General features: G+C 38.6%; 1 protein-coding gene across 1 annotated transcript; it reads right to left on the reverse strand.

Annotated features, from left to right (window-relative positions):
• Nucleotides 1-7,107: 7,107 nt before the first annotated feature.
• On the reverse strand, nucleotides 7,108-11,989 carry LOC145720032 (protein spire homolog 1-like). Its single transcript, XM_081811683.1, has 2 exons — nucleotides 11,621-11,989; nucleotides 7,108-8,772 (listed from the first exon to the last, which is right to left on the reverse strand). Exons 1-2 carry the CDS (start codon nucleotides 11,747-11,749, stop codon nucleotides 8,617-8,619), a joined length of 285 nt encoding a protein of 94 aa, XP_081667809.1. The 5' UTR covers nucleotides 11,750-11,989; the 3' UTR covers nucleotides 7,108-8,616.
• Nucleotides 11,990-14,765: the final 2,776 nt, after the last annotated feature.

The following is a 14,765-nucleotide window of genomic DNA, read 5'->3' on the forward strand; positions in this document are numbered from 1 at the left end:
CTGAGATTAAGAGTCTCTTATGGTTTGTCTCCTTCTCCGGTTTCATCTTGTTTCATTTTTCCCTCCCTTCCCCTATGGCCCTCGGTCTTGTTTCTCAACTTCTTCATATCAGTGAGATCATATGATACTTGTCTTTCTCTGATTGACTTATTTCGCTTAGCATAATACCCTCTAGTTCCATCCATGTCGTTGCAAATGGCAACATTTCATTTTTTTTTTTGATGCATGCCAAAATTTTCAAATGTATAGTCCCTTTATATTCTTTTTAAAATATGAAATATAAAAACTCTTCATTTTTGATGTTTATCAAGACATTTTGTCCTTAGGTTTAAATCAAGCTTTATTTATATTTCGAAAAGTAAATTCCAGTTTTGATGTTAACACTGTAACACTGCTATCTTCTGCCTAGTAATATTTTGGGACAGGGTTTAAAAGGAGAATGTTTTAGGGTTTGAATGGTTCTGGATTCACACTGTGCAAACGTAAGGAGAACATTAGAAATAAATAATGTTGCTAACCGAGTTTTTTTTAGTACTTCCTCTTACTCTCTCTGCAAAGTAAGCCTGCTGCAGTGTTATGGGTTAGGAAAGTGAAAGTCAACACAAAATTAAAGTGATCCATCTATTTGGACTGTCCCACCAAGAGAAATTGCTAAATAAAAACAACATAATTTCCACAATCAAGAAAGATACAGAAATCCATTATGTGATTTAATTGTATCTCTATAATATTTAATTGGCCTGGCCAAATACCAATTATAGGTAAAAACCAAGATCAGCTCCTATTGTTCTTGATATAATGTGATTAAGTATATCAAAATACTAAAGAATTTTAATCACTAAAAACTCCATGTGTATAAGAAATCAAATCAGTGTTCTAAAAATATCTTAATATATAAGTGTTTTTTCTTCTGGAAAGTTTTTTTTTCCATTGCAGTAAAACAGACATAAAATATATTTAGTGTATTTGTTTTTTAAGATTTTATTTATTTATTTGACAGAGAGAGATTGAGAGAGAGCACAAGCAGGGGGAGAAGCAGGCTCCCCGCTGAGCAGGGAGCCTGACATGGGGCTCTATCCCAGGACCCCGGGATCATGACCTAAGCCGAAGGCAGATGTTTAACAACTGAGCCACCCAGGCACCCCCCCCTTTTTTTTTTAAGACTTTATTTATTTATTTGAAAGAGAGAGAAAGAGAGAGAGAGAGCACATGAGAGGGGGGAGGGTCAGAGGGAAAAGCAGGCTCCTCACTGAGCAGGGAGCCCAACATGGGGCTTGATCCCAGGACCCCGGGATCATGACCTGAGCCGAAGGCAGACGCTTAACAACTGAGCCACCCAGGCACCCCCCCTTTTTTTTAAGATTTTATTTATTTATTTGACAGGGAGAGATTGAGAGAGAGCACAAGCAGGGGGAGAAGCAGGCTCCCCGCTGAGCAGGGAGCCTGACATGGGCTCGATCCCAGGACCCCGGGATCATGACCTGAGCCAAAGGCAGACGCTTTAACCGACTGAGCCACCCAGGCACACCTGTCTTTATTTTTTTAAGATTTATTTATTTATTTGAGTGAGCAAGCACATGAGCAGGGGGAGGCGCAGAGGGAGAGAATCTTCAAGCAGATTCCCCACTGAGTGCGGAGCCCCACACGGGGCTCAACCCCACAACCGCATGAGATCTTGACCTGAGCCGAAACCAAGAGCCTGACACTTAACCAACTGAGCCATGCAGGTGCCCCTAGTGTCTTTATTTTTAAACTGTACAGTTCAGTGGTATTAAATATTTACATCATTGTGCAACCATTACCTCGTTCCATCCCCAGAACTCTTCATCTTGTAAAACTGAAATTCTGTAACCATTACAATAATTTCCCATTCTCCCCTACCTACAGCCCCGGGCAACTACCATTCTATTTTCCTTCTTTATGATTTTGACTACTCAAGAATCCCATATAAATGGAATCATATAGTATTTGCCTTTTTTTGTAATTGCTTTTTCCCTTAGCAAAAGGTCCTAAAGTTTCGTCAGTGTTGTAGCCAACTGCAGAATTTCCCATTTTTAAGGCTGAGTAATATTCAATTGTATGGATAGCCCACATTTTGCTTAGCTGTTCATGCACTGATGGACACTTGGGTTGCTTCCATTTTAGCTATTGTGAATACTGCTGCTATGAACATGGATGTATATCTCTTTGAAACTGATTTCAATTCTTTTTTTTTCTCCTTTCAATTCTTTTGCTTATAGAATCAGAAGTAGAATTGGTTAAGCATCTGCCTTCGGTGCAGGTCATGATCCCAGAGTACTGGGATGAAGCCCCATGTCTGGCTCCCTGCTCAGCGGGGAGACTGCTTCTCCCTCTCCCTCTGCTCCTCCCCACCACTCATGTTCTCAAATAAATAAATAAAATCTTAAAAAAAGAGAATGTATTGTCTTCTATTTTTGCAAAAATGTCATTGGCATTTTGATAGGGATTGCACTGAATCTGTAGATCACTTTTTTGGGCAGTGTAAACATTTTAACAATATTAAGTCTTCCAATCCATGAACACAGGATGTATTTCCCTTTATTTAAGTCTTCTTTAATTTCTTTCATCAATGTTTTGTAGTTTTTAGTGAGCAAGTTTTTCACTTTCTTGGTTAAGTTAATTCCTAAGTATTTTATTCTTTTTGATACTATTATAACTGGAATTGCTTTTGTAATTTCCTTTTCAGATGATTTATTATTTGTGTATAGAAATGTAACTGATTTTTGTGTGATTTTATATTTTGCTACTTTACCGAATTCATTTATTCTAACAGGTTTTTTTTTGTGTGTGGAATCTTTTAGGGTTTCCTTACATATAAGATCGTATCATCTGTAAAGAGATAATTTTACCTTTTTTTTTCCTACTCTGGCTGCCCTTTCTTTCTTTTTCTTGCCAAATTGCTCTCACTAGCATTTTCAGTACTATGTTGAACAGAAGTGATGAAAGCAGGCATCCTTGCCTTGTTCCTGTTTCTTAGAGGAAATCCTTTCAGTCTTTCACCACTGAGTATGATGTTTGAGGTGGGTTTTTCTTTTTTTTTTATCTTTAAAGATTTTATTTATTTGATAGAGAGATATACAGCGAGAGAGGGAACACAAGCAGGGGGAGTGGGAAAGGGAGAAGCAGGCTTCCCGCGGAGTGGGGAGCCTGATGCGGGACTCGATCCCAGGACTCCAGGATCATGACCTAAGCCGAAGGCAGATGCTTAACGACTGAGCCACCCAGGCGCCTCTGAGGTGGGTTTTTCATATATGGCTTTTATTATGTTGAGGTAGTTTTCTTCTTTTTTTTTTTTTTTTAAAGATTTTATTTATTTATTTGACAGAGAGAGAGGCAGCGAGAGAGGGAACACAAGCAAGGGGAGTGTGAGAGGGAGAAGCAGGCTTCCTGCGGAGCAGGGAACCCGACACGGGGCTCGATCCCAGGACCCCGGGATCATGACCTGAGCCGAAGGCAGACGCTTAACGACTGAGCCACCCAGGCGCCCCGAGGTAGTTTCCTTCTATTGTGAAGTTCCTCCTAGTTTGAAGTTTTTATCATGAAAGGGTGTTCAATTTTGTCAAATGCTTTTTCAGCATCAATTGAAATAATCCTGTGGTGGTTTTTCTTCACTCTGTTAATGTGGCATATTACACTAATCAATTTTTATATGTTGGACCATCCTTGCAGTCAGGAATAAATCCCACTTGGTCAGGGTATATAATCCTTTTAATATACTGCTGAATTCTGTTTGCTAGTATTTTGTTAAAAATCTTTTAAAAAATCAGTATTTGTAAAGGGTATTGGTTTGTAGATTTCTGTCCTTGTAGTGTCTTTGTTTGGCTTTAGTATCAGGGTAATGCTGGTCTCATAAAATGGGTTAGGAAGTATTCCCTCCTCTTTAATTTTTGGAAATGTTTGAGAAGGATTGATAGTTTTTTTTAAATGTTTGGAAGAATTCACCAGTGAGGCATCAGAATCAGGCCTTTTCTTTATAGGGAGAGTTTATGCTTACTAATTCAATATCTTTAGTAGTTATTGGTCTAGTCAGATTTTTTTCTTTCTTTCTGATTTAGTCTTGCTAGGCTTGGCATTTCTAGGAATTTGTCCATTTTATCAAGGCTATCCAATTTGATGGTAATTGTTCATGATATTCTCTCATAACTCTTTATTTCTGTAGAATCAGCAGTAATGATCGCCCCTTCATTTATGATTTTAGTAATTCGAGTCTTCTTTTTTCTTAGTCTATCTAGCTAAGGGTGTGTCAATTGTGTTGATATTTTTGAAGAACCAATTTTCGGTTTCATTGATTTTTCTCCATTGTTTCTCTAGTCTCTATATTTTGTTTATCTCTGCTTTAATCTTTATTATTTCCTTTCTTCTGCTAGCTTTGTGTTTAGTTTGTTCTTCTTTTTCTAGTTCCTTAAGTTGTAAAGTTAGGTTGTTGGTTGGTTCGTTCATTCATTCCTTCCTTTCTTAAAACAGGAACATTTATTGTGCGACTAATCACTGAACTTTCTTGTTTTTAATGTAAGTGTTTACAGCAATAAATTTCACCTTAGCACTGTTTCCACTGTGTCCCATAGTTTTGGTATATTGTATTGTATTTTCATTTTCATTCATTTCTAAATATTTTTTAATCTCTCTGGCGATTTCTTCTTTGATCCATTGATTTTTTAAAAGTGTGCTATTTCATTTCTACAGTTTTGTGAATTTTTCAGTTTTCCTTTTGTTACTAATTTCTAACTTCATCCCACTGTGGCCAGAGAGGATACTTTGTATAATACCTATCCTTTAAAATCTATTGAGACTTAACTTATAGTTTAACATATGCTCTATCCTTGAAAATGTCCCATGTGCCCTGGAGAAGAATGTATATTCTGTTGTTAGGGGGAGTGTTCTGTATGTGTCTGTCAGATCTACTTGGTTTATCGTGTTGTCCAGGTCCTCTATTTCTTCCTTATCCTCTGTCTGGTTGTTCTATCCATTATTGTGAGAGGGGTACTGAAGTCTCCAACTATTATTGTAGAACTGTCTATTTCTCCTTCATTTGTGTCAGTTTTTGCTTTATATATTTTGATGGTCTGTCATTAGGTGCATAAATGTTAATAACTGTCTTCTTACTGCATGAACCTTTTATTAATATAGTGTCCTCTGTCTCTTGTAACTTTTTTTTGATTTAAAGTCTATTTTGTCTGATGTCAGTATAGTTTCCCCAGCTTTCTTTTGGTTACTATTTGCATGGAGTATCTTTTCCATCCTTTCACTTTCAATCTGTTTGTGTTTTTGAGTCTCAAGGGAGTCTCTTCTAGCCAGCATATAGTTGGATTATGTGTTTTTATCCAATCTGCCAATCTCCAGCTTTTGATTAGAGAGTTTAATTCATTTACATTTAAAGTAATTACTGATCAGGAGGGACTTTTGTCACTGTGCTATTTGTTTTCAATATGCCTTAGAGCTTTTGTCCCTCCTTTCCTTCATTCTTGTCTTTCATGTTAAATTGACTTTTTTTATAATGAAATGTTTAAATTCCTTTCCCATTTTCGTTTTGTGTATATTCTGTAGCTATTTTCTTGTTGGTTACCATGGAGACTACATTTAACATCCTAAAATTATAACACTCTGATTTGGATTTATAACAGCTTAAATTCAGTAACACACAAAAACTCTGCCTCCATCCCTTTTGGCTATTGGTGTCACAAAATTACATTTTTAGACACTGTCTTCCCCAAAATATAGACTAATAATTCTTTTAAATGCATTAGTCTCTCAAATTATGTAGTAAACAAAAAGTACAGTTACAAACATTGTTGCAATATTATTAGCTTTTATAATTGCCCATGTATTTTACTGAGATCTTTCATTTCTTCTATGGCTTTGAATTATTGTCTAGTGTCCTTTCATTTCCCCCTGTAGGACTTCTGAGTATTTTTTACTGGGAAGGTCTAGTGGTTATAAACTCCCTCAGCTTTTGTTTATCTGGGAATGTCTTAATTCCTCCCTCACTTTGAACAAAAATAATTTTGCTGGATATAAGATTGTTGGTTGACTTTTTTTTTTTTTAAAGCACTTTGAATATACAGATTTCTCCCACTATCTAAAAGTAGAGCATTCCCGTGAAATCTTTTGTAAGCTGAAATGGCATAAACCAAAAAAGCAATTGAAGCATTTTGTAAAAGTGAAAATCCTCTTTGGATTTCTTTCAGTTAGCTAAAACAGATATTAATGTTGGTCTTTCATAAAAAGTGAAGTGGTGTAAAGCAAACTTTCAGATAGTGGGGTGGAAAGCTGTATTGGCCCATCTTCTGGCCACCAAATTTCTGATGAGAAATATATTGAAAATCTTATTGAGGATCTCTTGTATGTAGTGACTCATTTCTCTTTTGTTGCTCTGTCTTTTGCTTTTCAAAGTTTGATTACAATATGTCTTGGTGTGGGTCTCTTTCATTTTAGTTGAGCTGCTTGAATGTTTACATTCATGTCCCTCCTCAAATTTGGGGAGTCTCGGCCATTATTTCTGCAATTATTCTTTCTGCCCCTTTCTCTCTCTCCTCTCCTTCAGGGACTCCCACAATGCATATGTCTTTCAGTCTGTTTGCTTTTCTTCAGTCCTTTTTCTTTCTGTTCTTCAGACTTGATGCTTTCCATTGTCCTATCTCCAAGTGTGCAGATTCTTTCTTCTGCCTGTTCAAATCTGCCTTTGAATCTTCTAGTGAATTTTTCATTTACGTTATTGGAATTTTCGGCTCCAGAATTTTTTGTTTGCTGTTTCATTTTAGGTTTTCTAGCTCTTTATTGATCTTTCCATTTTGTTCACACATTGGATTCTTGACTTCCTCCACATCTTCTTTTAGTTCTTTGAGCATTTTAAAGCAGTTTTTAATTTAAAAAGTCTTTGTTTGGGGCGCCTGGGTGGCTCAGTTGGTTAAGCGACTGCCTTCGGCTCAGGTCATGATCCTGGAGTCCCGGGATCAAGTGCCGCATCGGCCTCCCTGCTCGGCAGGGAGTCTGCTTCTCCCTCTGACCCTCCTCCCTCTCATGCTCTCTGTCTCTCATTCTCTCTCTCTCAAATAAATAAAAAAAAAAATCTTTAAAAAAAAAAAAAAGTCTTTGTTTGGCATATCCCCCTCTTTTTCTGGGACAGTTTCTGTTGATTTATTTCTTTACTCTGAATGGGCCATACCTTCCTGTTTCTTTGTATGTATGCCTTGTGATTTTTTGTTGTTGTTTTGTTGCTGTTGTTGTTGTTGAATACTGGACATTTGAATCTAATAATGTGGTAATTCAGATTCTGCCCCTTTCCCAGGGTCTGCTGTTTTTTGTTATGGTTTTTGTTTATTGTTTTCTTGATTGCTGTAGGCTGTCTCTGTGCTGAGGATCAGCCTGAGATATAAACTTAAGATCTTCTCAGGTCTTTTATGAGCCATTCCCTGGGCATGCATTGTCACTTTATAATTTTCTCTGTATATGTAGTTTCTGAATATCCTAGTCTTTAATGTCTGGCTCCCAGAAGGGAAAAAGCTAAGAATGAAGGAGGTGGGTAAGGAGGCTAGCCCTTTAGATGCCCTGAAAGTCACTTTAGCATGCAGGGAGCTTGCAACAAAGCACAATAATCACTGCCTCTTTATCTACACCTTTGGAATCAGATGCAGCAATCGAGGACAGATTCCCAGTATCTGGAGGACAGGGTTCTTTTTGCCCACCCTAGCTCTTGTAAGCTATGGGCCAGCTGCTTCAGGAACAGTACACTGTGGCTGGGGGGTGGGCCACGAGTGTCTGCTTTTGTGCTAAGAGCGAAATTAACCACAATGTTTCATCTAATCTTCCCCTGGAAGTTGCAAGCCTTCAACAGACTCAGAGTTCCAAAGGACTTACATAGACAGATTCTGCCAGTACAACTGTTGTCTAGGTGGGAGACAGATTCCTGGTGCTTCCTACTCCACCATCTTCCCAGAATCCTCTCCCTTAAGGTGTAATTTTTAAATCTTTTATAATGATCTTATACACAAAAAAGATTATTAAAAACATGTAGAAATGTGGTGCCTAGGTGGCTCATTTGGTTGGGTATCCAACTCTTGATTTCAGCTCAGGTTGTGATCTTGGGGTCGTGGGATCAAGCCTCACATCAGGCTCCACGCTTGGTGTGGAGTCTGCTTGAGATTCCTTCCCTCCGCCCCTCCCCCAACTTGCACTCTCTCTCAAATAAATAAATATTTTTTTAAAAAGCATTTAGAAATCACTCAACTTCAGATTGTGTTCAGAACCTATGAAGAGTTATAAAGGCGTTTTTACTATCCATACACATATGTGGGTATGGATATGTGTATACGTGTGGGGGTGGGAATGATAACAAGTGTGATTATTTAGGGCTCCCAGCTTAAATTCAGTCAAGGAGGTAAATTACACAGAGACAGTTGACTTATTCCCTACAACTATTATCTGTAAACCCAAAGGTGACTGATCTGCTATAAGTTAAGAACCTGAGGCCCAGTTATCAGTTCAGCCCTACCTTACCATGTCACTTTAGGAATATAACCATATTTATGCTCCTGACTAGGGAAAATTCCAGGGTTAGCTCTTTCCACCCTAAATGATCACAAAGCACTTTGGGATTCCCTATTCTAGGTCCAGTGTGTTTTTGAAGGAATCCAATGCTAGCTCTTTGTACCACAAATACTCACTCTTCCTCGTGGACACAGCCTCTACTAAGGGATCTTCAAGGAAGGAGGGAGACACACTGCTGCTGCTGGTTGACTTGTGTAGAGTTTCCTCCTGAGAAAGGTGTGGGCAGAGAAATAAGCACTAAGACATTAGTGCTCTCATGCTAATAACATTTTACTGTTAGAGATTTATTTTAATGTGAGGCACCACATTATGTCAAAGGTTCAAGGCAAATAGAAGATAAGCTAGAAGACACCTAAAATTAGACAAGCCTGGGTTTGTGTCCTGGCTTTGTCCCTCATTAGAGTGATGTGACACAGCAAGTTTCTCACCTCAGTACCATCATTTCATATTTAATACCATCTTTACACTGTATTATTGGATCAGATGAGATAATGCACTCAAAATGCTTAACACATTACCAGGCACACAGCGAATGGTGGTTAATATCATTATTAGGGAAATATTTAACACATTTGTAGATAATGCACTCAAAATGCTTAACACATTACCAGGCACACAGTGAATGGTGGTTAATATTATTAGGAAAATATTTAACACATTTGTAAAAGTAATAGATTGTAACTGCATGAAGGTAGATGCTATGTGTCTCATTCATTGTTGTTAGTAACAAACCCACTGTTAGTAAGTGATGAATAAATATTAATATTTGTTGAATAAATGGATGAAAATAAACATTTCACAAAATGTCATATGAATCTAGGAAAATGTCTACATTATGCAAAATAAAATTTAAATTCCTATTACCAATGAGATGAGACCTTCTTAATTTGTTTCAGATTATACCAAGAAGAAGTACAATATTTATTCATGAAAAATTTATTACCTACTATGTGATTGAGGATATACATGAACCACAAGACAATGTATTTCCGTAATATCTATAGAAAATTGCTAAATATTTTAAATGTGGAAGAAAGAAAATTAGGTTAAAATATTCACCTGTGACCTATGTGTTAAGCATTTTGAGTGCATTATCTCCCTGCCCTACTGAGTTAAGGTGACTTTAAGAACTAATTTAGCCATTCACAATAAATGGCCTCACCTAAAACCTACTGCTAAAAGCACTGGTTTCACATAAGCTACAATACAAAGGATCTGGTCAAAGAACAGGAGACGAAAAAAGGCTGTGTAAACCACACAGTTCAAACAAAGAAGGTCTGAAGAGTGACCTCCCCACTCTTGGTACATACCATGAAGAATAAATCAAGCAATGTAACCAAAGCCTCAACCTGAACACGTTGTAGTGGGTACACAAATCTCCAGAAAAGCTAGCAAGCAACTAGAACGACCTCCTTCTGCCTATGAAAGGTCAAAAGGAAATAAAAGCCAAGAGTATCTCTTAGGAAAAGAAAAAGGAGACATACACAGTAGTCCCAAATAAGTATGAGGTGGGTGCCACCTTGATTTAAACAGCAGAAACCCCCCCCTCCACCCCCCCCCACCTCACATACCTCAGCCTACCTCCCCCAGAAACATTTTTAAAGCCCAATTCTGAGCATGTCCACATATTCCACACCACTCCTCTCTGCTGTTCTGACTTGCTCCCACTCTGAACAACTAAGAGCCCATCCTGGGGCAGCTGGGTGAGTGCAAGTCAGTCAGTAAGAGACAGAGAAGTGGTGAGGGCACTGGCACGGTGGCAAGGCCTTTTGGGATTTGCTCCCAGAAGCTGTTGGTGATCCTCTGCCCCTGCATGCCCACCACAGGCAGATGCACCCAATTTCTCACTGCTTGAAAACTAATCTTCATTAGGCTTAGTTCCTGGCCCAGAGGAATCACAAAGACACTCAGAAGGTGCCAGGGGACTTGGAGGTCAGATCTCCTCAGAGAGAGGATGTAGGTGTAGACTCCTGCTTGGCTTGTCCTGTCATGTCTATTCCCTCGACCAAACACTTTCTGCCTGGCTGGGGGATCATGATGGTCTGTGATCTCTGAAGCTACTGCCAGAAACTTGCTTGTTTGTATTGTCTGATCCAGTTACCGGTCTCTGACACTGACTAAACTAGGCCTTTTCTAGTTCTACATCCTGACCAGTGACTCCTAACCAGGTCCTGGTTGGAACAAGGTCACTTCCAGAACCCCTGCTGCTCCTTCACTGCTGCCTTGCCCCAAGGGTGGTACTGGAGGCTGCCAGAATCGTCTCAGAAACCGGTCTGGGTGATTAAAGAATAATTCCTTAATTCTAACTTGGATGAATGTGGAGTGGATGGAGCCAGCAACCACGACAGCAAACAAGCCAGGAGGCTGGCTGTGTGCGCGTATTGTCTGTCTGGCAGGGCCCGAGGAAAGAGGGAGGCAAGGATGTAATTTCATTTTACACAGTGGAGATACACAATACCGATGCTGTAGACAAAGGGCTTGAGAGAGATTTGGGAAGCACCAGCACCCTGATTGTTTCTGAAAAACAGGGAGGACGTGAGATCTTCCTCCAAAGGGCAGCAGGGGAAAGATGAAATCTGAAGAAGCCTAGCAGAGTTTTCTTTTGCAGACCTGTCTACTGGTATTACTATTACAGAAAGAACAAGCTTCACTATGGGTAGGGGTGTGTGTGTGTGTGAGAGAGAGACAGAAGAATCCATGGAAAAATATTTTTTATTTTTCCTTCCCCAAAACAAAGGGAAGCATTCTGAAGATAATATGTTTGCATTTTTTTTTTTTTACTGATTTTAATACCACTATAATCTAAGACCATACAAATATTTCAAAACTTATTCTATAAACTCTGGCCACTGTACTGGTCTTTCCCAAAAAACAGTAAGTAATCCACTGTTTCATTTCCTGCTAAACAAATTAATTTCAATCCCAACTTTATTGACTGAAAGATGGGAAGAGATTAAACAACAACTGAGGCAACACGGTTAGTAAACTAGGTCAGAGAGGCTCACATTCCGAACATGGAGTCAAGATGTGTGGAACGGGCCGTCGTGGGACTCACCTCGGAGTCAGAGCTGTCCAGTTCAGCCAGAGTTGGAGCTTTGAGGAGCTTCCTCCGCTGCACAGGCACCTGCTGTGCAGCACTCAATCCATTCTCTTTCGTTTGTGATGTTAAACCTCCATTCACCATCGATGGTTCCACAATGTTCTTTGGAGATTCAGGGGTAGTTACATCTGGTAAAAGAAAGGCAAAAGCTTACCTTTTCTCAAGCTAAGAAAAGTAATCAGTAGACCAAAAGCACTTTCCCAAGTACCTGCACTTGGTAGCACAAACCACAAGCCAGGTGACATGGCACTTCCATGTCACACAAATACAACACAGGGGCTTGATATAATAACGCCTATGTATATAAAACATTTTTGTTAGACATTAACTGTCAGATTAAAGAAAACCTTTAAATGAATAGTAACAGATTAACATTTATACAGTAGAACTTAGAGCTGGAAGGAATCCTACAGATAACTGACTATAACTTCTTAATCTTGCAGAGACCCAGAGAGGCTAGTTTTACTTTATCGTCTCCAAAGAGCTAGTGATAGATGGACCAAAGTGGTGGCATACACACAGCCACAGCTGGCATATGGCTTTAAGATTTGACAATGGTTTAATTTAAAAATCAAAATAGTGAATAATCTATATTCATATAAACATGAACACAAAGAATCTGGGATACATTCCCTCGGATAGAGCTGATGTAGATTATTCACAGCTCAAATCTGGGTGGGAAGGCAATACAACAGATCCAAGAAATGTGGCAGCAGAGTATAGTGTATACAGAGTACAGAGTACGTATGTAGGAGTACAGAGCATGGAGTATACAGAGTATGTAATACAGAGCACAGAGTATACAGAGTACAGAGCACCAGGTATATAGAGTACACAGTACAGACTACAGAGTATAAAGGATACAGTATGTAGTACATAGTACAGAGTATATTTTTGTAAAATGAAAGACTTTATTTTGAATATGCATATTATTCATTCAGTTTAATTTTTCATAGTGCATATAGCTATGTATGGAAGTATACATGGAAAAATAAACATTAGAAATACCTAAGGATGGAAGTATATAGGCAAAGAAGACATTCAATACATACTCATGAACAGGCTTAGAAGCATCACAGGACAGCATCCATTAGAAAAGAATGAAAACCATGCAAAAAATCTATCCAAACCATGGCAGGCAAATGCATCAGTACAAGTTATAGTATTTTATACAGGACAAAGGTATACATGTTCTTTGGATTAAAAACATAATATAAATAAACATGGCGCGGCTTTTATGTCCAAGCCAAGAATCAGCTATAGAAGTAATAAGGGTGGATGCCGCATGTGACAATAAAACATTAAAGGCCACAGTATATAGTCTAGGGTATGTAGTACAGAGGAGAGTACAGAATATATAGTAGTACAGAGAGTCCACAGAGCATAGAGTGTATGTTGTATAGAGTACAGAGCACTGAGTACAGAGTACAGATCACAGAACATATAGAGTATATAGTACGGAGCATGGCGTATACACAGTATGCGGTATGTAGGCTGTACAGGGCACAGAGCATATAGAGCAATGTACAGACTACATAGAAAGCACAGAGTACAGAGTATAGTGTGCAGTACAGCTGACCTCTTGTTTCATCATTTGTGAAATGGGCTTACAACAGACATGGGCTCCTTTTGAAGAGTAAGTTAACAACTGCATATAAAATACTTACTCAATACGACAACACACAATAAATGCTGGCAATTATTAACACTGATTTTTATCTCCATTTGTCAGTAAAGTAAGGCTCAGGTGACTCAGGCAGGTACACAGCTAGTGTATGGCACAGCTGATACTTGATTCCTTGTTAGTATTGATTCTAAAGGCCACCTTTTTGCCCCGTACCCTGTACTCACTCTTCCAATGCAAGTGGAACCAATTTTCTTCAGTATTTCAAATGACGTGTTAAACACAAAGTTTAATAACTACTAAATTAGAGAATTTAAAAGTGAAAAAAATAAAAGTGAAAAAAAAAAGTAGTCACTGCATAATTTAATTCACAGACCAACAACATGAAACTGATCTTTGGACATGGAATAGTCTGTGAAACTCCTGCGGTTGAAGGTAAAGTGTACACTAAGCATGAAAGTGAAATAACACATGATTAAAGCTCCTTTAGGAGGGAAAGCACTGTAACTACAGTTACTGTAAAAATATACCAATTTCCTTCCCAACATACAATTTTTATATGCTTGAAGTGTAAGAGGTGGACTTCCAGGAAACATTCAGTGAATAAGCGTGTTCTAGTATAGTCTTCCTTGACATTATTAAAATAATCATGTAAATTATTATAAATGATAGGTATCTAGTTTAATATTTACAATTTTTGCTAATTTTAGAGATCAAGAAGGTCAGAGCACATGCCCTTGTGAATGAGAAGAAAGGGTTTGAGTAAGCAAGGAAGGAGAGAGAAAAGGAAGAAAAGACAGATCTGTCAATCATTTATTTAACATAACATTTTTATTTTTTAAAAAGATTTTATTTATTTATTTGACAGAGAGAGAGCCACAGCGAGAGAGGGAACACAAGCAGGGGGAGTGGGAGAGGGAGAAGCAGGCCCCCTGCGGAGCAGAGAGCCAATTGCGGGGCTCGATCCCAGGACCCTGGGATCATGACCCGAGCCAAAGGCAGACGCTTAACGAATGAGCCACCTAGCGCCCCTAACATAAAATTTTTAATAGAAAACTTGACAAGACATGCGTTAATTTTCTTATTACCTTTCCAGATGTTAAGTAGCTATAACAAAAACATAATTGGGGGAGGGGCTGCACTGAGGGGGGCTAAAGGGCAAAAGCAGCAAGTTTTTACACAAATTTAAAGGTTAAAATCTTTACATGAACAGACATTTTTCCAAAGAAGACATCCAAATGGCCAACAGACACATGAAAAAGTGCTCAATATCGCTCGGCATCAGGGAAATCCAAATCAAAACCTCAATGAGATACCACCTCACACCAGTCAGAATGGCTAAAATTAACAAGTCAGGAAACGACAGATGTTGGCGGGGATGCAGAGAAAGGGGAACCCTCCTACACTGTTGGTGGGAATGCAAGCTGGTGCAGCCACTCTGGAAAACTGTATGGAGGTTCCTCAAAAAGTTGAAAA

The sequence above is a fragment of the Leptonychotes weddellii genome, unplaced genomic scaffold (genome assembly GCF_054177405.1).
Source record: "Leptonychotes weddellii isolate Sample4059 unplaced genomic scaffold, ASM5417740v2 HiC_scaffold_937, whole genome shotgun sequence".
Lineage (NCBI taxonomy): Eukaryota > Metazoa > Chordata > Mammalia > Carnivora > Phocidae > Leptonychotes > Leptonychotes weddellii.